The sequence below is a fragment of the Danio aesculapii genome, chromosome 2, assembly GCF_903798145.1.
Source record: "Danio aesculapii chromosome 2, fDanAes4.1, whole genome shotgun sequence".
Taxonomy (NCBI): domain Eukaryota; kingdom Metazoa; phylum Chordata; class Actinopteri; order Cypriniformes; family Danionidae; genus Danio; species Danio aesculapii.
Window position 1 is genome coordinate 24,123,967 of NC_079436.1, and position 22,445 is coordinate 24,146,411.

The 22,445-nt window shown below is 36.7% G+C and overlaps 2 protein-coding genes across 5 annotated transcripts in view; one reads left to right on the forward strand and one right to left on the reverse strand.

Annotated features, from left to right (window-relative positions):
* On the forward strand, positions 1–11,624 carry nr2f6a (nuclear receptor subfamily 2, group F, member 6a). 4 transcript variants are annotated; one of them, XR_008839142.1, is made up of 6 exons: positions 1–105; positions 2,106–2,719; positions 2,799–2,893; positions 6,861–7,430; positions 10,058–10,557; positions 10,649–11,624. XR_008839142.1 is itself a non-coding variant. In XM_056475618.1 (5 exons), the coding sequence occupies exons 2-5, from the start codon at positions 2,451–2,453 to the stop codon at positions 10,330–10,332; spliced, it is 1,209 nt and encodes a 402-aa protein (XP_056331593.1). In that variant the 5' UTR covers positions 1–105; positions 2,106–2,450; the 3' UTR covers positions 10,333–11,624. The 4 variants fall into 4 exon arrangements, 3 of the variants coding, with proteins under 3 accessions (XP_056331593.1, XP_056331608.1, XP_056331599.1); XM_056475618.1 differs by having other exon boundaries at positions 10,058–11,624; XM_056475633.1 differs by having other exon boundaries at positions 6,864–7,430; positions 10,058–11,624.
* zgc:154006 (uncharacterized protein LOC563016 homolog) overlaps positions 11,577–22,445 on the reverse strand; it is a 25,624-nt gene continuing 14,755 nt past the window's right edge. Inside the window, exons 10-14 of the mRNA XM_056475643.1 lie at positions 17,863–17,996; positions 17,569–17,775; positions 15,062–15,233; positions 12,480–12,521; positions 11,577–11,932 (exon numbers count right to left, since the gene is read on the reverse strand). Coding sequence (XP_056331618.1) covers positions 11,789–11,932; positions 12,480–12,521; positions 15,062–15,233; positions 17,569–17,775; positions 17,863–17,996 — 699 coding nt within the window. The 3' untranslated portion in view covers positions 11,577–11,788. The remainder of the gene's footprint in view (positions 11,933–12,479; positions 12,522–15,061; positions 15,234–17,568; positions 17,776–17,862; positions 17,997–22,445) is intronic.

Here is a 22,445-nt window from a genome sequence, read left to right on the forward strand (position 1 = left end):
ACACGCGCTCGCTCACAGGCACGCGGCGCGCGCACTCTACTGGACACTGGCTCGCGCTCTCTTGTCCTCCTCAAGCCCGCGCGACTCTGCCACTTCCAAAAACAGGTAAGGATACGGAAACGTTCCCGGGGTTTTGTCGCCGTTAACGGCACGCTAAAGTCTCGTTTGCGGCGTCAAAGGTGAGTGTAAATGAATAGAGTGTTCGCCGAAGTCAGGAGTGAGGTATGTCGCTAAAGCTATGGCTCCACCCCTCCCCCTGCATGAAGACCGCTGGAGGTTAGGCCGCATGTCTGTTACTGGCTCTCATAAAAACACCAAGAGACGGCCATTCAGGACCAGGTCACGGAGAAATCATTAACGAGAGCTTACGACGTGGTTTCATGGCTTCCGTTTTCGGTTTAGTCGTTTCAATCGCCGCCGCGGTAACTGTTGGAGGGACTCAAAAAGTCTGTCCTCATTTCACAACAAACAGGCGCAGTGAAGCACTTCCTTGAACAATCAGTATGCCGGAGGAAGACGCTGCTTTTGATGGCCAGATGCTCTGATTAGTGTGTATGATTGGTTTTTATGTATTTATGTTTTTTTTTTTTTATATTAGTTTATTTTGTGCAGTTGTTATATTGTTGTTATAGGTTAGATGTTTTAGGAAATCCTTTAATAATTTACTTTGGTGACTTGCATCCAGGACAATTATTATTAAAAAGTAAATCATATAAATAATTTGTGTATTAACTTAACATGCATGTCTACAGTATGTAGAGGAAAATCTAATTAAACTGTCAGGGTTTCCATAATCCTGGACAAGGACATTTCTGTACGTGAGTCACGAGACCAATGTTTTTTTAGCAGGTCTGTAACTTATTGTGGTATGTAATTTGAGTACTTTTTTAAATAAAGTAATCACAAGCATGAAAGTTCATAGTGTGGAAACCCTGACGTTTGGCTATTGGTTGATATAACAGTTAATTAGTTTTAAATGGATAGTTTACCCAAATGAAAATGTATTTGTTAATCTATATATATATATATATATATATATATATATATATATATATATATATATATATATATATATATATACACATATACATATACATACATACCCTAAGGCTATTCAGTTTCCAATTCTTTCCAGAACATTAAAGAATTTTTTGAGCTGAAAATCCTTGCTCATTCGTAAAACGTAAGCCAGGACATATGTACAAATAATGTGTTTATCAAAATTTTATTTTACTAGCTTATTACTTTTCAGAGTGTATGCAGGGTTTTAAAAAATATTAAAAGTTAAAAAATAAATTTTGAGAAATTTAAGGCCCTTAAAAAGTCTTAAATGCTATTTTGCAAGGTTTTAAATTTTATATCATTCCTGACTATGTAATGTATGGTTGTATGCTAAAGTTTGCCTGAATTAAATCTGCGAATATCAGGATGCTCTGTAGTTTATGAAATCAATGAAATCCTATTAGATTTGACATCATGCTGCTTTGTTTACTGCAGTAACCAAGGAAACACCATTATTTCTGCAGTTCTATAGGCGCCGACCTGCTGAATTAGCTAGATTTAATTAGATCTCTCCAGTGTTTCCGGTTGAAACCTAAAGTGGTTTTAAGATCTTAAAATGTTGGAAATTGGTATTGAATTTCACTCTCTGATTCCTTTATTTACTCTGACTTTCTTAATTGTGCTTGCTTAACATGTAAACCTGTATAAACAAGTTAAATAACATTACATTTGTGCAAACAAATCTCAATCTGGAAATTTCCAACTTACGAATGTCTTATAAATATGTTATTAAGCGATTGTTGTGAACGCATTTAGGACTAAGTACTAAGGCTGTGGGTTGAAGGTAATAATGTTGAAAATAATGTTAATTTTCTCACACAGACCTGTTGTTTTGCTTAATAAGATATTAGTTGACTTTTAATGTGCCAGTAGTTGTTGATTTTTATTTTATGATATATCAGAGACCCCAGTTTGAGCTAAAAATCTTTCTTGACGTTCAAGTAAAGAGTAAAGTCATCTTCATCATGGATGACCTGAATTTCAGACAATTAACAGCACATTTTCAGGTGAACGTTGCATTAAGTATCTTCTTTTTTTTACAGGTCGATATTTGTAAACAAACTTCCAAACTCTTGGTGTGACTAAAGAAGCAGATCCAAAGAATGAATATGATCAGTCAAGGAGGCAAAGCAGAGTGTACAGCCTGCTGGCTGAAGAAGAAAGTTAACTGACACACACACACACACACACACACTCAAGTGACTCAGGACTCGTGTCTGAGCCTAAATGTGTCAGACGAAGCCTCGGACAATTACCAGATCCAGAGGCCTTCATATCTTCTCATTTTAGAACACGCAGCTGTCAAAAAAAGAGGTCAAGTGAAACTGTCTGTGCTGACAGCACGTTTGGGAGTATCATTCTTCCTCGGTTGTGCTGAGAACTAAGCGATGGCCATGGTGAGAGGGGGGTGGGGAGATCCCAACGGGGAGACTAATGGACTTGGTGACAAGGGTTACCTGAGGGGAGATGAAGATGACGGGTCACCGCAAGGAGGCGGCAGCGACATGGAGGCTGGAGAGGATGATAAGGGATGTGTGGTAGACTGTGTGGTCTGCGGCGACAAGTCCAGTGGGAAACACTATGGTGTGTTCACCTGTGAGGGCTGCAAGAGCTTCTTCAAACGAAGTGTCCGACGAAACCTTAATTACACCTGCAGGTAATGCACTGAACTGAAGCAGTGATTATTTATGCGGTAGATGTGCATGTTAACATGAATCTGTTATGGTGCTTTTCAGATCAAACCGAGACTGCCAAATTGACCAGCATCATCGCAACCAGTGTCAATACTGCCGTTTAAAGAAGTGTTTCCGAGTGGGAATGCGCAAAGAAGGTAATTGTTTGATGCACACAAACTGATCCACTGATTTGTCAATATAATATAGGATGTATAGTAAACAAAGAGACTGTACCACTCGTGTATGGATTTAGACAATATTTTCAAGCATACGTTACCAAAATTCTGGGGTTGGCAATTTTTTTTTTTACTTAATATTTTTTAAGTCTCTCAAACTTCTTTTCTTTAAATAAAAATAAAAAAATAAGAATGGCATAAATTTTATTAAATATTATAAAATGTGAAAATATATTTTCAATGATAGTTTGTCTAAAATAATTGTCTATTAGTCAGTGTGCTATTGGTCACAACTCGCAGACTTTTCCCAATCCCATCCTCCTCTCTTTCCCACTTAACTTCATGTCAGTATACTGTCCTATCATAATAAAAGCTAAATGACAACAAAATCCTTAAATTATCATTTAAAAAATATATATTTTTATTGGGAATAATATCATGTTGAGCAATGTAGAAATGACGTGTTTTAAGTAAAGTTTATGTTAAATAGTAATTAAAAGCTTGAAAAATCTAAAGGTGTGGATTGTGAAAACAACTGTGGTTGATGACTGATTGACTTTAACTAGTAACTAACAATGAATTGGTTTTAAAGGGATATTTCACTCAAATTGAAAATTAGCTGTTAATTTACACAGTCCATCAGTGTACAGTAACTTTAGATGACTTATTAATAATAGGCTTGTAGGATTGCATAATAGTTATAAGAGTTTGAGAAAATGATCATAAAGAATAGAGTGGTCCCTCGTTACTCGCGGGAGTTACGTTCTAACAAAACCTGCAATAGGCAAAATCCGCAAAGTAATCACTTTATTTTTTTTTATTATAGATGTTTTAAGGCTGCAGAACCCCTCCCTACACACTTTGTACACTTTTCTCAGACAGGCATTAACATTTTCACACTTTCTCTCTTGTTTAAACACTCTCAGAGTTCAAACTTTCATAGAAAATTAAGTCCAGTATTTTAGAATGAAACCAAAAATCAAAACCATTTGATTTTGTAATGGCACCCTACAGCCGCACAACTTCTACCTTCCTTTAGCATGTCCAGAAGTTCAACTTTTTGTGCAATGATTAGCATCTTCCTCTACCTTTTTGGTTGGTACCACAGGTGCCTTTGACAGTGCAGAATGTTTCGTCAACATTGTGGGGAGAAAACTTGCAAACATACAGTCCAGCACTTCAGAGTCACACTGCTAACGATCAAAGATTGATGTAAATTTGGCAAGCTGAACACATTCTATACTGTACAGGAGACACGACACGGAGGAGATTGATTGACAATGGTCTACAGCCAGTCAGGACGCAGAACACAATGTGTGTATCAGGACGCAGAACACAATGCGATGTAGAAAACAAAGGATGTCAAATTACATGAAAAAAATCCACAAAACTGCGATTCTGCAAAATGTTAATCGCGTTATAGCGAGGGATCACTGTATATAATAATTGACCAGAAGCAAACGGTAATGCAACCATGATGCAGAGAGAAATTCTGACTTCAGTAGCCACATCTCCAGACATTATTTAGGTCTTTGATTTCAAGATGAGCGAGAGAGAGATGAAGTGTGTGTGAATTGCCAAGAGTCTGTGAGTGTTCATCTCTACTAATTGCAGGACAGTTAAGTTTGTATAATGTAGACTGTTAAGCTTTTTGCGTTCAAACTTTTTTATTTAAATCATGGTTCAGTGCCGGCAAATAGTTTCTGTATGCATATATGTGATATATGTGAGTGCATGACATGACAGCTATTTGTGTGTGCTTTTGCACAGGCGATAAATATAAAGAAATGGGTTGTTTTGCTGTTATAACTGTTACTAAATTCTTATATTGTGTGTATATATGGGAACATTTGGAGAGTATGAAAAAGCATACTTCACTAATTAACAATCTGATTGCCATCTGCTTCAATTCAAGTCCCATTCAGTAGTCTAAAATAAGTGTTATATGCTTCATTTGCTCAGACATTTTCAATTTGAAATGTAACTATAATATTCAATGACAAATCAAGTGCATTTCCATAATGTGTATTCATAATATTTATAACTAAAAATAACAAAACTTTGTGTAATATACTGTATATGTATATGTACAGGGCTTGGACAATGACATTGACATCTGTCATTCCTAAGATGAATTGATGCTGTATTGGCCACAAAAAAGGTTCTACACCAATGGTCTCAAACTCAAATCCTGAAGAACCGCAGTTCTGCATAGTTTAGCTCCAACCACTTTCAACTAACGTCTGCTTAATACTTTATTAGTCTTGAACACCTTGATTATTTGCATCAGTTATTTGATCAGGGTTGGTGCAAAAAATGTGCAGTGCTGCGGCCCTCCAGGAATCGAGTTTTAGACCTATGCCACCATACTAATGAATTATTGTGGTCTAAAGCCGGTCTTTTCAGTTTTATTGTCCAACCTCTGTATGTGTATTTATACAAATGCGGTGTAATGCATCACAGATCTTATGGTTCGGATCACATTGCCCTTTTTGAGTCACGGATCGGACCATTTTTCGGATCCACCAAAAAGGGGAGGACACAAATGTAATTTGCGTTTTATTTATTACAAAAACAGTAATGCAAAAGTAATGATGTTTGCTATGTTTGCTGATATTCCTAAATGTATAAATCTAACATACAAACATATATACAGCTGAAGTCAGAATTATTAGCCCCCCTTTGAATTTTTTTTCTTTTTAAAATATTTCCCAAATGATGTTTAACAGAGCAAGGAAATTTTCACAGTATGTCTGATAATATTTCTTCTTCTGGAGAAAGTCTTATTTGTTTTATTTCAGCTAGAATAAAAGCAGTTTTTCATTTTTAAACATCATTTTAAGGTCAAAATTATTAGCCTCTTTAAGCTATAGATTTTTTCGACTGTCTTCAGAACAAACCATCATTATACAATAACTTGCCTAATTACCCTAACCTGCTTAGTTAACCTAATTAACCAAGTTAAGCCTTTAATTATCACTTTAAGCTGTATAGAAGTGTCTTGAAAAATATCTAGTCCAATATTATTTACTGTCATCATGGCAAAAATAAAATAAATAAGTTATTAGAGGTTATTAAAAGTATTATGTTTAAAAATGTTTAAAAAAAATTCTATCCTTTGGGGAAAAAATTAAACAGAGGGGCTAATAATTCAGGGGTCTAATAATTCTGACTTCAACTGTGTATGTATTATATATATATATAATATTATTTAATATTAATCATAATATTATATCTTTGACCAAAAATGAATTAAATTGTTATTGATTAATAGTAATTAATCTTTTCACAAACAGTAAAATTAAGAATCCATGAAGTCTTATAAAAAACATCATTCTTAGGCACAGGCTCTTTAAATTATTTTCTCACAGATTAGATATACCATTATTAGTCCCACAGTGGGGAAATTTCTGTTACAGCAGCAAGAAAATGAAGGGTTAAAGAGAATAAAAGCCTATGTAGTAACCTATAAAGAGAATAGGTTACTTGATTCAATTAATATTGCAAACTTACAAAGCAGAGTACTGAAGGAAACCATTTTACATCTGATAGAGTGAAGAGAGTCTAAGATGAGTATTTTATTTTAAGCCGACCCAGATGGTGTTTGTTTACCACAATTGCCAGTGCACATGATGAAACGTGCATCAAAGCCCAATGACCTATATCTTATTTCTTCAACAGTTTTGCTTTTAAAACTGATCATTTTATATATGCACAAACACACACACACACTTTTTATTAATATTATTACATTTTCTATATATTTGTCTAGTATTTCCCTTTTTTTCATCATTCATATCCAAAAGCTTGCATAATAAAAGCTTGGGATATTTCCAAGCCCTCTTGACTCTCTCCACTAGATGTAGCATGAACACGTAAGAAAGTCATCCCTCAAGCTCTTCATCTCCATCACGACTCCCTTCTCTCCTCTTCTTCTCCCCTTTAGCAGTTCAGCGTGGACGAATCCCACCTTCACATTCGAGCCTGAGCCCGTCCACAACTCCAGTAGGCGGTAATGCCGGCGGTGGTGTGAGCGAGTTCTACAATGGGCAGCCAGTGTCCGAGCTCATCTCCCAGCTCCTGCGGGCAGAGCCCTACCCTAACAGCCGCTACAGCCACCAGTACAACCAGCAGATGCAAGGCGGCGGTGGCGGTGGATCCGGCATGGGCATCGACAGCATCTGTGAGCTCGCTGCCAGACTCCTGTTTAGCATCATCGAATGGGCCCGAAACATTCCGTACTTCCCCGAGTTGCCGGTGTCGGAGCAGGTGGCCTTACTACGGCTCAGCTGGAGCGAACTGTTTATTCTGAACGCAGCTCAATCCGCCCTGCCGCTGCACATGGCCCCGCTGCTGGCCGCCGCAGGCTTCCACTCCTCACCCATGTCTGCGGAGAGGGTGGTGTCCTTCATGGACCAGGTGCGCGTCTTCCAGGACCAGGTGGAGAAGCTTACGCGTCTGCAGGTGGATTCGGCAGAGTACAGCTGTCTCAAGGCCATAGCGCTCTTCTCACCAGGTAAACCGCATTTATCCAGGTGAAAGATGATGGAATGTAAATGATCCAAAGGGTGGAGAGTAGATTTGTGTTTTGTTGAGTAGTGCTAGCTCCCCCTACTGGATGAAAGTAAAAATAGGTGTTTTATTAATATATTGTATTTTTAAAACCCAACACATTGTTTGAAAATGAGGCCTGTTTAGGCTGCCTGTCTTTAGTCTTGTATTTACATCGTAGCAGGACATCACATCAACATCAACTGTAGTCTTCAAACCTTTTCAAAATGTTTGTGCCTTATTCAGAATTGAAATGTAACCGTTAAATATGTTATATATATATATTTAACCATGTAATTACCATTAACCATCATCTTAAAGATGTCATTTAAATAGTTTAGATTTAATAATTTTATCATCTAGTAGTGAATATTTGAAGTTTTTCAAAACTCCTCAGACAAGAATGAAGAGTTTTGATCCTCTTCAAATGTTCACTACTGTATATATTTTTAATTGTTTTAAAATTCATTCGCTCATGTAATGTAGAATATTTTTCCTCAAATCTTAAGCTTATTTTACAAATAAAATAGGTCACACTTTACAATGTGCTTTAATTTGAATGTATTTACTAACACTACCTAAGAATGAACAATATTTGTACATGATTTATTAATCATAGTTCAACATTTACTAATGCATTATTAAAATCCAAAGTTGTGCTTGTTAATATTAGATAATGCACTGTTAGTTGACAAGAACTATTAACGAACAACAATTTTTTTTTTCAATATGTGTATTGTATAGTGCAGTGTTTCTCAACCCTTTTCCTGGAGGCACACCAACAGTACATATTTTGGATGTCTCCCTTACCTGACTAATTAACTTCAGGTTTTGGAGTCTCTTCTCATGTTCTAGTTAGGTGATTCAGGTGTGTTTGATTAGGGAGACATTGAAAATGTGTACTGTTGGTGTGCCTTCAGGAACAGGGTTGGGAAACACTGGTATTGTGTTTGTTTGTGTCAGTAAATGCATTAACATTAATAGAAACGTATTGTAAATAATTAAAATTAGAATTGAATATTAAAGCATTTATTACTACACTTAGTACTATTAGATGCTACTGCAATTTGTGCTTTAATCTTTCTGGATTCAGTTTTTTTCCAGTTTATATTTTTCTACTCGTGTTTTAAGGTTTCCTATAATGTTAATGTTAATAAAAAGCATGCACTATAATAATGCAACCAGTAAAAGCTATAGTTTGATAAAAGTTTAGTAAAAGTTAACTAAAACATATATTTTTGGCTCTATGAAGTCTGTTTTGTTTTTTACAAAGTATTTTTTGTGTTTACATTCTCAATTCAGTGTTTTCATTTTATATTTGATCTAAACTACATTTTAAAAGCACATCTTATTATTCATTGTTTGTGTTTTTTTACAATAATGTGACATTATAATATCCTTTTTCTACAGAATATTACGTATCTATATTTTATATTACTTTTTTAATATTTTAATTTATAATCAAATCAGTTTATCAATTGAATTATTATTATAACTATTTAAGTACATTCTGAAAAGAACATTCTGCGGTACCATAGTAATTCTTAATTTTAAGTCAAACTTACTCTTATTTTGTGAGGTTGTCAAAGGCCCTGTTTACATGTGACCCAATTCTGATTTTTTTTTGCTCCTGTGAGACAGATCAGATCTGTTCTATGACCGTGTAAACACGAAAAAAAAAAACGTATGCATTCGGATATTCAGAGATCAGTTTGAGGCCTCCTTCATATGTGGAAATAAATCAGATATAAATCAGATGTTTGACAATGTGACTCATCTAAACAGGCAGATCGGATTGTATGTCATTAAACTTGCGACAATGCGGTACTTCTCCGCGGTTTAATGACGTAGAAGGAAGAGCGTGTGTGGAGACGCCGACACGGTAAACAACAACAGAGGACAGAATAGTGGTATGTGGACAAGCTTTGACATAGCATATTAAATGTTGGTTTGCTCATCCTAAAATTTCAGACCCACTGTTCCTCATTAAAGCCTGGTACAATTTGCTCCCACCAGACCTGAGATCTATCTCTCGTACCCACAAATTCCTCAGAATGGTAGAGGACATCATATATAAACCATAGAGGCAAGCTGCGATGACGGCCATTTCCCTCCTCAAAATCATTTTACAATTGGGCGAACTACAGATATTTCGCAGAGCTAAAAGCAAGACAATTTCTTCGTGGCTAGTGTGGCGCAATAGCTAGAACCCCCTTTACGCATGCGCAAGTGGGAAGTGTAAACGCATCAATCAGATATGGGTCACAATTAAAAGAACGCGTAAACGGACAGGCAAAAAATCAGGTATAAGCAACAAATCGGAATTGGGCATCAAGACCTGACAATGTAAACGTGAATATAAAGACACTTGCGTTTCTGAGTGTATATAATATATATAAATATACTGAGTGTTTCCAGAATTGTACAGCTTTACAGCAAATTCCATTGGCTTTTTCTGCACTGCGGAAACCAAAGGGCATTCAAATGATTTTGACCTTGGCACAGTCGGCATCATGCCTTACCAGCTGAGTTACAGAAAGTCTAGTTCCAGACCTGCAATCAATATCTGCTCTTCTTGATGTTTGTGCTCAGATGCGTGTGGGCTGACAGACCCCGCTCATGTAGAAAGCCTGCAGGAGAAAGCTCAGGTGGCTCTGACCGAGTACGAGCGCATGCAGTACCCCGGGCAGCCCCAGCGTTTCGGACGGCTCCTGCTGCGACTGCCCGCTCTGAGGGCCGTGCCCGCCAGCCTCATCTCTCAGCTCTTCTTCATGCGGCTCGTGGGCAAAACGCCTATCGAGACACTCATCCGTGACATGCAGCTGTCTGGCAGCTCCATCAGTTGGCCGTATGCTCCTGGACAATAATCGTCATCACATGTGACCAGCCTGAACGGGAAGAACTGGAGATCTTGGTCTGACTTGCTTTGTTTTTTAATATCCACACATTTACATCTGATATTCAGTGTATTGCCTAATGCAACAGGGTCATACTATGGAAATGGTGAATTGGCTAGTATGTTGCAGAAAAGGCTTGATCGGTAAACTGATTCTTCAACATGACTTGAAGTATTTGTTATCTGCCAACCAAAGGTAAGACATGAGGTACCATTTTAAAGTGTGTAATTAAATGGAAATGGGTTCAAACCCTAAATGACGAGGTCTGACGGTTTGGTGTCAACAGCGTGAAGGTCACTTTGGACTGTCCCTGGAAGCCTGGGAAATCAAGTTCCCATCATGCTCTGCTCTGCCCTGTCCTTGTGCACCACAAAGCCTGAAGGAGAAGGAAGTAGACACGATGACATCCAAACAAACCAAACCCAAACAGTCAGAATTAGGACTAAGGCATTTGTTTTGCCAACGAGAACTTGTATTTTTAGCTCTTTTTACCCTTATCAAAGCTAACGGATTTCTTTCGAGGAGAGATTGAAATTTGCGGCGGGTTATGTTGAAATAAGTATAGCTGCAGACTTTATTTTGTACTTTGAGTTAAGGTACAGACTCATCTCATCAAGAATGATTCATATTTCTGGAACGCACACTCTTCATTTGAGATGGATGACAGATGAAGTAGTCTTTTCTTTTCAGACAGAAACCAATGAATTTTCTTCTTAAAATGGTTTCTATTCTTTTCTTTCTTTTGTTTGTTTGTTTGTTAGTTTTTTCAGACTTCCGCTGGTAATGAAGTCCTATTATCTTCGTCGACCAAAAGAAATACCTCTACAGTCTGTTGAGACTCTCGGTCATTTACGGCTGTGTCAGATTTTCTATGTACCAACACACTTGAGCTGCACACTTTACACTAAAGAGGAGTGATTGGATCAATCTGTCTGTTATGTTTGTTTATCGAAGGCTGTTTTCAGCAGGAAAGCGGCCGTGGCTGTTTTGTCTTTCGTGGAGCAGTGCTCTGGTGTGGCGTTTCACAGGTGACAGCATGTCGTATTGGCTCTTGTTGTGCGATGTCCTTTTTCTAGCCTTATCATACATCAGAATGACTAATATTACCTCATATTTAGGCCTTTTAAAAAAAACATATCAGACGGTCTAATAGACATCAATGCATCGAAACGGCAACGTGTACAGTTTTCATTTTACTATCTTTGTCTTTTTAAATACTTGTGTATGACAGCTTGATTAAACAAAAAGTATCATACATTGAATTGTGTGCTTGAGAGAATTTTTTTGATGGTTATTTATTAAATTATGAAGGAAACATCATCTTTGGGGGGTTTTATATTCAAATTGCAAAGTTAAAATTCATTTCAGTTTACAGGACCTCTTGCAATGTTACTTTCAAAAGAACAAACTGAAATGTATACATGCTTCAGACAAAGAAATCCTGAGGATCAGCAACATAAGTCTTGTTCTTTTTAAAGCCTTGGTCATAATTCTTCACCAGTTGCTTGATACGGCACAGTTTCTGCCGTAGTTTCTTACACTGGAGCTTCTTAGCCTTATATTCTGGAGACTGTAGAGAAAGGATAATAGGGCGTTAGGGATTTAGGGACAAATACATGAAACAACAAACAATGTGCTACTAAGTCTTCCAGTACTTATAGGTAGGGCCAGACAGAATCTGCGGACATTTTAATGCTATTTCTGCTGAGAATTTTGTAAAAATCTGTGGATTTATGTGGGAGGATTTTAGGAGTATTATAACTAATAACTTAAAATATGAAATCAAAAATAATACATTTATAACATTTTTATTTAATGTTTACAATGTAAATCAAATGATCAAATTAGATCCCTTATTTGGTAAACAAAGCAAGTCTCATAAAATTACTTTACAAACTGTATTGTAAATAAATCATATGAACATTTTCACATTACTATTATCATATCACAATAATATTAGTGAAATTAATTCAAAAACTGAATAAATATAAATGTACACACATTTACACAAGGAAATAAATAGACTCAATGCTGGACGAAAAATCTGGGGACAGATATTCCGTGTGGGCCTGCTTATAGGTAAAAATCCATTTATATTGAAGAGTATATTTCCATACCCGTTTCAGATCCTTGAGTCGATTATATTCATCAGCTACAGCCTGTGATACAGAGAAAATATATAAAGCAAGTTTAGCGTTGATGCTATAGAAGGTAAAAAAGCAGCTAGATTTTTTTTTCTCATGTTTATATGTTGCAATTTTAAGTTAACACCTCTCAATTCTGACTTCACATTTCTAAGTTTAAATCTCGTTTTTCCTCTGAATATTCAGTTTACATTTCACAATTCAGAATTTCAACTATTACTGCAACTGTAAGCTCTTAGTATTTCTCACAATTCTGAGCTATTATGGACATTTCTCTCTCTCTCTCTCTCTCTCTCTCTCTCTCTCTCTCTCTCTCTCTCTCTCTCTCTCTCTCTCTCTCTCTCTCTCTCTCTCTCTCTCCCTCTCTCTCTCAGAACTGTGGTTAATTTATTTGACATTCTAAGAAAAGTCAGAATTGTGAGATGTAAACATACTTATGAAAAGTCATTATTATTTTAACCAGTTACTGTTAACAATCAGTAAAATTTTATAAAACTAGGTGCACTGAACTGTCACTCAAATATTCAAAGGCAGCTTATTAGACAGGGTCCCCATGTTTCTTGAAGCACTTGAATTTCAGACATATGAATTCAAGACCTATAAAGTACCTCAAAACAAAAACACGGCTCCTTGAAAGTGCTTGAATTATATTTGAAATACATTTTGTTTATGGTGTTACTTGTATCATGTCAAAAACAGAATGAAGATCTGAGAAATTCTTACATTTAAATCTTGTACAATACCACTGTTAAATAATGCACATTTGATTAATATTTCAGTAAATTAACAGTATTGATTTAAACTAATTTTATTTAAGTTCTTTGAATGTGACTGTTTAAAACTATTTTTTAAAAATGACTCTGACATCTTTAACGTAAATATTAAGTGTAGATGAAATGTTGTGAACAGTAAGGACTTTCATGGAGCTACATATGCTGAGGTGTGAATTACAAAAGTGCTTGATTTAAAAAGGATGGTGCTATAAAAAGTCATTGAAAGTCCTTGGATCTGCTGTCCATGAAAGAGTGGGAACCTTGATTAGAATTACCAAAATACAATAAACCATGAATAACCCCCATTTTTATTGTGCCACCCATCATTTCAACTGTTGTTGACATGTTTGGAAAAAAGAGATTAATTAGCAAAGAAAATGCTTTATAATTCTAGGTTATGGTGGTTATTATATGCACCTAAGGACACTTGAGTGATTCAGTTCATAATTATTCCAAATTATTATAATTCTCTAAAAGTAATAGCATGAATTTGATTAGATGGTTAGTATGCTTGCTGGAAACGTATAGAAGAAAATTAGTCCCAATCAGCCAACAGTCTTCACTACAATAATCAAAAAATAATCCTAATAACTCATAAACTTTTTTTGCATTCTGAGATCCTGGCTTTAAGAAGAAGAGAAAGTACAATTGCATTTCTGTCAGGAAAAAAATGGCTAAATGATTTTTCTTCAAAGAAGCATTTGTGGAATGGAATGGTTGCATTACAGTGTTTCTCTGTGGCTTTGGTGCATTTCTCACAACACTATTTACATTTGCACAACAGTTAATGCATTTCTCAAAACAATAAGTACAAACTGCAAAACCTTGTTGATAACCTGCAAAAGAGTCACTTGCTCAAAATGGAGAGCTCATTCCTCAGAAGCAAGTATTGATGTCAATGAAAGTGTCAGAGTCATCAAGATGAAAAGTCCTGACACCATTGTTGATGAACAAGATAGTCAAATGGCAGTCATGTTTTCATTAGGACAGTTTACTCTCTTAATGTTTTCCAATGCAAAAAAGTCAGATTTTGGTGACACTTCCTGAAAATGCTCAAGACAGCACTAGATACTGTTTACACAGCCATTTGAAAACTTCAGTAAAGTTAGACATCACTGCATTTACTGAGGTATCTGAGTACAAGACACTGAATTTGTGTTTCACACTTTTACTGCAGATGCTTTTTACAATTCTCATTTATTCACAGCATTGTGCAAAAGAATAAATACACCTTTATTTACAACAAACATAAACTTCCTTTGGCTAGAGCTGTGCACAACTGCACACAATATAGCAGTACATATTGGAACTGAACCTACAACATACATAGATCTGTAAATCATTCATGAAATTACTCAATTTAGGAGACATTTTCAAGAATAAAAAGATTTTAAAATGTTTATATAATTAGCTTGACAGATTTTGACAACTAGTTCAACATTTTTGTATGTAATGAAATGAGGACTATTAGTTTTATATGGAATGACTATTCAGCATTCACAAGTTTAGTTCATTTTGACTGACATGACATGAGCAAATGTCAACAGCAGAGAGTTGTATGAAAGCAGCTGATGCATGTCCAAAAGCATTCGCATTTTGTTGGAAGTAATGAGAAACTGCTACTATGGTGTGCACAAATGACTAATTGTTTAGAGAAATGCATTAACTGTTGTGCAAATGTAAATAGTGTTGTGAGAAATGCACCAAAGCCACTGAGAAAAACTGTAATGTTCTTTAAGGAACCAATAAATAACCTTTTATTTGAAAGATTTTGTTGAATACCTGGAATTTGGTGGACTCCTCGTGGAGGGTGTCCAACTCCTGGCTCAGTTCATTCATTTGATCACTGATATCATCCAGTTCTGCGCGGAGGTTCTTGTACACAGCGAATGTGACGTCAAACTGTTTCTTGTACTGTTTGCGCTGTTCATCTGTTGTAATTTCTGAATAAGTGCTGTAACAGAAAATAATCACTTAAGTGTTGAATACAAGAGACTCACTCTCAGCAGCTCTTTTGAATTAGTCATTAAATGGAGACTAACGGATCATTCGGATCAATGAGGTGCTAACTGGAGACTCAGTCAATCTGACAAGGTTTGAATCACTTGCTCTGCATGGATCATTTGATTCAGTAAGTGAGTCATTAATTGTGGACCCACTCCGGATTGCTTGATACAATAAGTTGCTGACTTGTGACGCAATCAGATCTGCCAAATTCAATATCGGTCAAATAGTGAAGCGATTTAATGGATTCACTTACAAAATTCAGCTCATTTACAAATCAAAGGACACTATAGTGTCTCAGAGAAGATGATTTCTTTACTTCAAAATAACATTTACTTGGCTAGATTTATGAAATTTATTGTAGTAAAGATTACAATACATTGTTTTGAAATGTAGTAAAGAATCAGAATCAGAATCAGAAAGAGCTTTATTGCCAGGTATGTTCACACATACGAGGAATTTGTTTTCGTGACAGAGCTTCTACAGTGCAACAGGATTACAGAGACAGGACAAAAAAACAGATAATAAATATATTTAAAAAAAAAATAGAAGTAAGTAGTGAGTGCAAATATACAGATTGACAAGTGTATGTACATGTTTATTACTATATACAATGTTATATGTGCAGCTGTTATGTGCAAATTGGCATGTAAAGTGTGTTGTTAAATAAGTGTATATGTGTATAAAAGTGTATGGCAAGTAGTGATGTTGGTTCCACAATAATTATCATCAAGTGTTCATGAGATGGATTGCCTGAGGGAAGAAACTGTTTCTGTGTCGGGCTGTTCTGGTGCGCAGTGCTCTGTAGTGTCGACCAGAAGGTAAAAGTTCAAAGAGGCAGTGTGCTGGGTGTGAGGGGTCCAGTACTGGTGCTGTACTGTACTGGTACTGTACTGGCCCTTTAAAGTAGAAGTTTCCTTAAATATACACAGTGGGTGACACTTTAAAATGAGCATTACCGCCATGCCTTTTACTGCCGCTGCTCTAAAGGATGAAGAACGTGTTTTTAGGTAGTAGGGGTAGGGATGCCAGCGGACACCAATAGCCTATACAGTAGCTGTAAATACTCTGCTACTTGTAAATGAAGATGAAACAAAGCATTATAATTCCTTTATTAATCATTCAAAACTTGTTAACAAGCTTTATTATCATTGTAAACTTGTTAAGTGCAATGAGGATTCATTTTGAAAATTAGAATTAAAGAAATAAAAGACAGCTAAAATGAAAGCACAAACATACATTCAATTAGGTAGGCATAAATAAATAAACAAATAAAGCAGTGTTTTAGCCTAAATATAGAGAGATGTACAGTGTTATTTTAAAGTGATAGGACTAATACAGTCAACAAGCTTTTCCATTAATAGTTTTAATTTACATTTTCGTTGTTGATTATATTTTACTATCTCATTTTATGTCTCAATTACTGTACAGAAATAATAAATGAATAATTAAATAAGCCCAACTATTTATTTAAAGACTTTACCAGCAAAGCACTGAGGAATGGTCAGGCGCTATTTTATATAGGCCTACTATAATTTAAAAGAAAGCAAAGTGGGCTATATTACTTTAATTCTAGCCTATATTATTTTAATTCATTTACTCTGTCTCTCACTTGAGGTTCAATGTGAGTGCACGAGATGAGAAACAACAAGGCAATATTGACCTTTTTATAGGCTATTAGTACAGTATATAATAATTTAGTTTTTACATGTAGTATTACATTAATTTGCATAGAGATATTATAGTTTATATAAGCCTAAAATTAACGCCTGTCACGATTCGGGTGTCACAAAATACTTTTTAAACCAATGTTGTTTTTATTATTATTTTTATTAATATGTGAACAACACTTAATAAAACTTGAAATGTATTTATTACTAATTATTTATTATTATTGTATCTTTTAAGGTAAATAAAGTCTGTGAAAATTCTAATTCAAATGTTTGTTTAGTTGGCACACATTGGTATTCTTTAGCTAAACAATTGTATGTTAAATGCAAGTTAATCCACTGAAAAAGAAATGTTTTGGTAATCTTCAATCAAAGTCTGACCATTTGATTCCGCATTTGGAGAGGCTGTCCTTTTCTGTTGACCACAATAATCTTAACCTTGCCCCTCTTACCATTAGTTTGTTACAAGAGAACGATGCGCAAAAAGCTACGCCTCCTACTCAATATTCCATTTCAGCTGGACGTACATCTACATACTGAAACTAAAGTCTCAGCAAATTCCAGTTCATGTGAATTTTAAGTATTTAATCTCTGTTCATTGGGTTCAATACTCACTCCTCCAGCTCATATGTGTGTAATTCAGTGGCTGAATCTGCAGCAGTGGTGTAGCCGATCTCACAAAGAACATCCTCCACCTCAAACACTTCAGCTTTCTCTGCCACTGAGCTGCTCTGCACTTCCACTTCCTCCACAGGACTGGAGCTCATCCACTGATTCTGGTACAGCGGCTCCTGGCAGCAACCCTTCACATTCTCAGAATACCTTCAAAACAAAATGCAACAAAAAGACCAGTTGGGTGTTTTTTCTTTTGTTGTCCTGAAGAAAGTCCGTAAAGGAGTTTGCTCTTACACGTTGCTTTTGTACCCGCCCTCGCTGTAGACGCTCACGGTTCCCTCAGTGTAGGAGGTGAAGCTGTTCTCAGCTTTCAGATGAGGGGACGCTTTCTCTGATAAAACCACAGTGGGGGTGTATTGAGTGCCTCGCTGGAACACACCATGTACAAGTGTTAATGGAAAACAACGTGTAGTCAATCAATTTGAGTCCACAATAGATAAATAAAGCAATGTATTTAGTTTCGCTTGGATTAAAAGTTATTTGTTAAACTTTTGCAATCCTGCCAATGTTATTCACAGCCGTCACCCTGCAGCCCAAGACCAGTTACTCACTGAAGCTAAGCAGGGCTGAGCCTGGTCAGTACCTGGATGGGAGACCACATGGGAAAACTAGGTTGCTGTTGAAGCTGTGTTAGTAAGGCCAGCAGGAGTCTGTGTGAGTCCTAATGCCCCAGTGAAGTGAAGGGGACACTATACTGTCAGTGAGCGCCGTCTTTTGAGAGAGACATTAAACCGAGGTTCTGATTCTCTGTGGTCATTAAAAATTCCATAGCATTTCTCATAAAAGAGTAGAGGTGTAACCCCGGTGTCTTGCCCAAAGTCCCTCTATTAGACTTTACCCAATCATCCCCATCCACCAAATTGGCTCTATCTCTGTCTCTTCACTCCACCAATAGCTGGTGTGTGGTGAGTGCACTGGCGCCGTTGTCCTGTGGCCGCCGTCGTGACATCCAAGTAGATGCTGTACACTGGTGGTGGCATGGAGAGACCCCCCTCATGATTGTGAAGCGATTTGGGTGTTTGGTCATATGCAATAAATGCGCTTTATATACACATTACATTACATCCAATAAAACCATGTTCATACTTAATGCTGTGCTAGAATTATTTGTAATTACACATTAAAAGCACCTGACAGAAACATTTTTACATTACAATCTTAATAGAAGATAATGCTTTTTATAGCAAAGGTTAAAGGCACAGCTGAATAATTAAAGTTCATTACATGGTAATGACATACTGTGAGCCTCAAACACCATCGTTATCTCGTTCTCATGTAAATCCTGTTGAAAAATGAGCAGAGCTTATTAATATTCACGACCCTTCCAAATAAGGTAAATACCTGAGCTTTTTCATTCTAGGTTCAATTCCTGGGTTCTAAATGGGCTTGTGATACTGTTTCTCGCATAAGACATCATTCATTTTCCTTCGACTTAGTCCCTTTATTCATCAGGGGTCGCCACAGCAGAGTGAACCGCCAACTTATCCAGCATATTTTTTACATAGCAGATGCCCTTCCAGCTGCAACCCAGTACTGGGAAACATCCATACACACTCATTCACACACATACTCTACGGCCAATTTAGTTTATTCAATTCACCTATAGAGCATGTCTTTGGACTGTGGGGGAAACTGGAGAACCTGGAGGAAACCCAGACAAACACTGGGTGAACATGCAAACTCTACACAGAAATGCCAACTTACCCAGTCAGGACTCGAATCAGCGACCTTCTTGCTGTGAGGCGACAGTGCTACCCACTGAGCCACCGTGTCACCCATAAGCCACCAAGCTATTTTGATGACCCCATTACATTTAGGGTGCTTTCACACTTGGTTCAATTGCCTGGCCTGAACCCAAGTTCGATTGTCCCCCCCTTGCCACCGTCTTGGCTGGTTTGTTCTCACATCATGTTTTTTTCCTTCTGAACTCTGGTACGCTTGCATCATCAAGCTGCAGTTGTGTGTACAGCTGTTGCTGTGTGATGGATGGGCATGAAAGCCAAGGTGCCATAATGGAAAGACGTATACACATCACAGTCGTTCTGCTTTTACTGAATGCATACAGAGAGCCACTTGCATCTATTTGCCGTAAAGATATTAAAAACGTTCAGAACAGAAGTCATTTTTGGAGGAGACAAGCAGACATCATCACTGTGTTTGTACTGGGTCAGTCCTGCTTGTTGCCAAGCTAACGTTAGGTGATATACAGACGTACAAATGAATACACTTTACAAAATCTAAAGTTTGTTATTTTTTTGGGCTTTTCATTTCAGAATCATATCAGAAGTGAACCGAACCAGTTTGCACGAACCATACCCCAGACAAACTCTTTCAGCCGGACTCGAGTATGGTTCACGAGTGCGCACCAGAGTTCAGAAGACATCATTCACACTAGCTAAACGTACCGAACTCTGATGTCAAACGAACCCAGGTGCAGATCAAAAGTGCTAGTGTTAAAGCGCCCTTACTGCTATCATAAAAACACACACATTACTGTCCAACAACAAATATTTTACAATAATGTTTATTTCCGTCAGAACTATTGCACATCTATGCTACTGCGCTAGTTTATTATGATGTTTAGTGGGATCTCACATGTTTCCCTGACAGCAAAATGTAAATATACATTCTAACATCTACAGATGATCAATAAACCTGATGATCAAGATACTCCCTGAGGGAAACACCACATCTCAAAGCCATTAAACAGCAGGTGTGTTTGACAAAGCAGCTGACATGGAAAACCACATCAAGTTTTTTAAGTTAGCCATATCCACCGAGTTACATAAAGCCCTTAATATAAAGCATGACTAATGTTTTGGACAAATTGTATACAGTTTCCCTGCAGCAGCTCACTCTGGTTGCGTCCCAATTCGCATACTTATACTACACCCTAAAAGTATGTACTTTTCTTGTGAAGGAAGAGTACACACTTTTGAGTGCGTAACAGAAGAGTATGCAAGCTTTCGGGACATACTTCCTCGTTAACAGATCGTTGTGTTGCTTAGTTACGAGCCCTGTCAATCATCCACACATCATCCACATTTTGTTCATATTTAATTTCCTACCTTATTAGAGAAGCAGCAGCAGGTTAATCTACCAAGTCTTTCATGCAGAGAAATCTCCTCAGGTGTTTGGACAATTCTGCATTCAGACGTTAATGTCCAAACATGTCTTTATATAAGTTCAGTATTGTTGTTGCAGATGAAATATAACACAGAAAACGCGATTAAAACATGTTCCAGTGGGTTAGATTTTAATTAACAGTCATAAAACATCTTTACCGAAGCCTCTCTACTTGACGGTTGGTCTCGCGCATCAATCATGTTTGTATTTTGTTTACACTTTTCACCCACGTTTGAAGTTCTAAATCGAATTCACGTCCTACGTGCAATGTATTATGGGCAATATCAGCGGTTAGAGTATGGACGCTTCTACACTTCGAGTAAACCATACAGGAACCTTTGGCATACTCTTTTCAACAATACAATTTAGGACATACTAATTCTACTTTCAAATACTATTTAGGACGGATAGTATGCGAATTGGGACGCAGCATCTGTTTCACTCCAACAATGCTCTCATATCAAACTATTGTGCATCATATAAATGCTATTGCCTCATGCCATATTGTCTATAACAATACATATTGTTCAAACTCGATGTCCTTGCCAGGCCTACTCAGAATGACCCGAACACAGGAGTTTACTGATGGGAAACCAGCATCGTCAGACCGGTGGGACAGTCACAGATACCATCACACACGTCTCTATCTTAAGAGCCCACTTGAGAAGTTCTACATCACACAGTCGACCAAGACACTGTAAATCCATCACAACATAATTATTCTACCCTCACAAACATGCGCGACTTCCTCCAATGAAGCACAAGCATTTCAGCTTTCAGGAAACACTGCTGATGCCTGTTCAAAAATACCTGCAGCAAACAACATCTGAGCTCATTTCCTGGAAAGTCACGACATATTCCAAGAATTCAGAATGAGGCTGGCCGGAGACAAGTTAAAATAAATCTGTTGTCATTATGCACGCTTTATGTTTTTATTATTTCTTATAGTCACATCAGATGCTGCTCTTTATGAGCTATATTCAGTAGAAAAATCGGAAAAACTGGTTGAGCTGCATTCATAAATTCTCGAAAACTAACACCATGAATCAACTGAGTAAAATGCTAGCTATCCGTTACAGTAGACTGGTCCCAATTTGACCTTTACGCAGTATCGGCCATTTTAAAAACCATTACAGAATTACAACTGTTCACTACTTCAATCATTGTAAATCAGTGAATGATTAACACAGAACAGTGCTGATTATACGACTGATTTCATTGTACTGCACTTGAGCTGCAGGTTTAGGCTACGCTATATTTGAAATAATGCTGTTTTCATTTGGTATAACACCTCAAAACATATTGCCACAGCCGAAATAAATAAAGATTAGAAGTATATTTTAAATAATCCACACTGTAAAAAATAACAGACATTAAATTACAAAAATTTACTGGAAATTCATTTAAGGAAATCTCTGTAATTTAATGTCAGTTTATTGGGATTTTTAAAGTTTTAAAAAACTTTAAAAAACTGAATTTTTTTACAGTGCAAATAATAAGTTAAACTTATTCTTTAGCAACACAAATTATGAAAAAAAACTTTGTAGTTTCAGCAAAAAAAAAGAAAAAAGAACTGGTTAGTATTGATATCATGACAAATATTGATACATTATAATAATAATTATACATTAATATAATAATAACTAGGGTGACGCAGTGGGTAGTGCTGTCGCCTCACAGCAAAAAGTTTG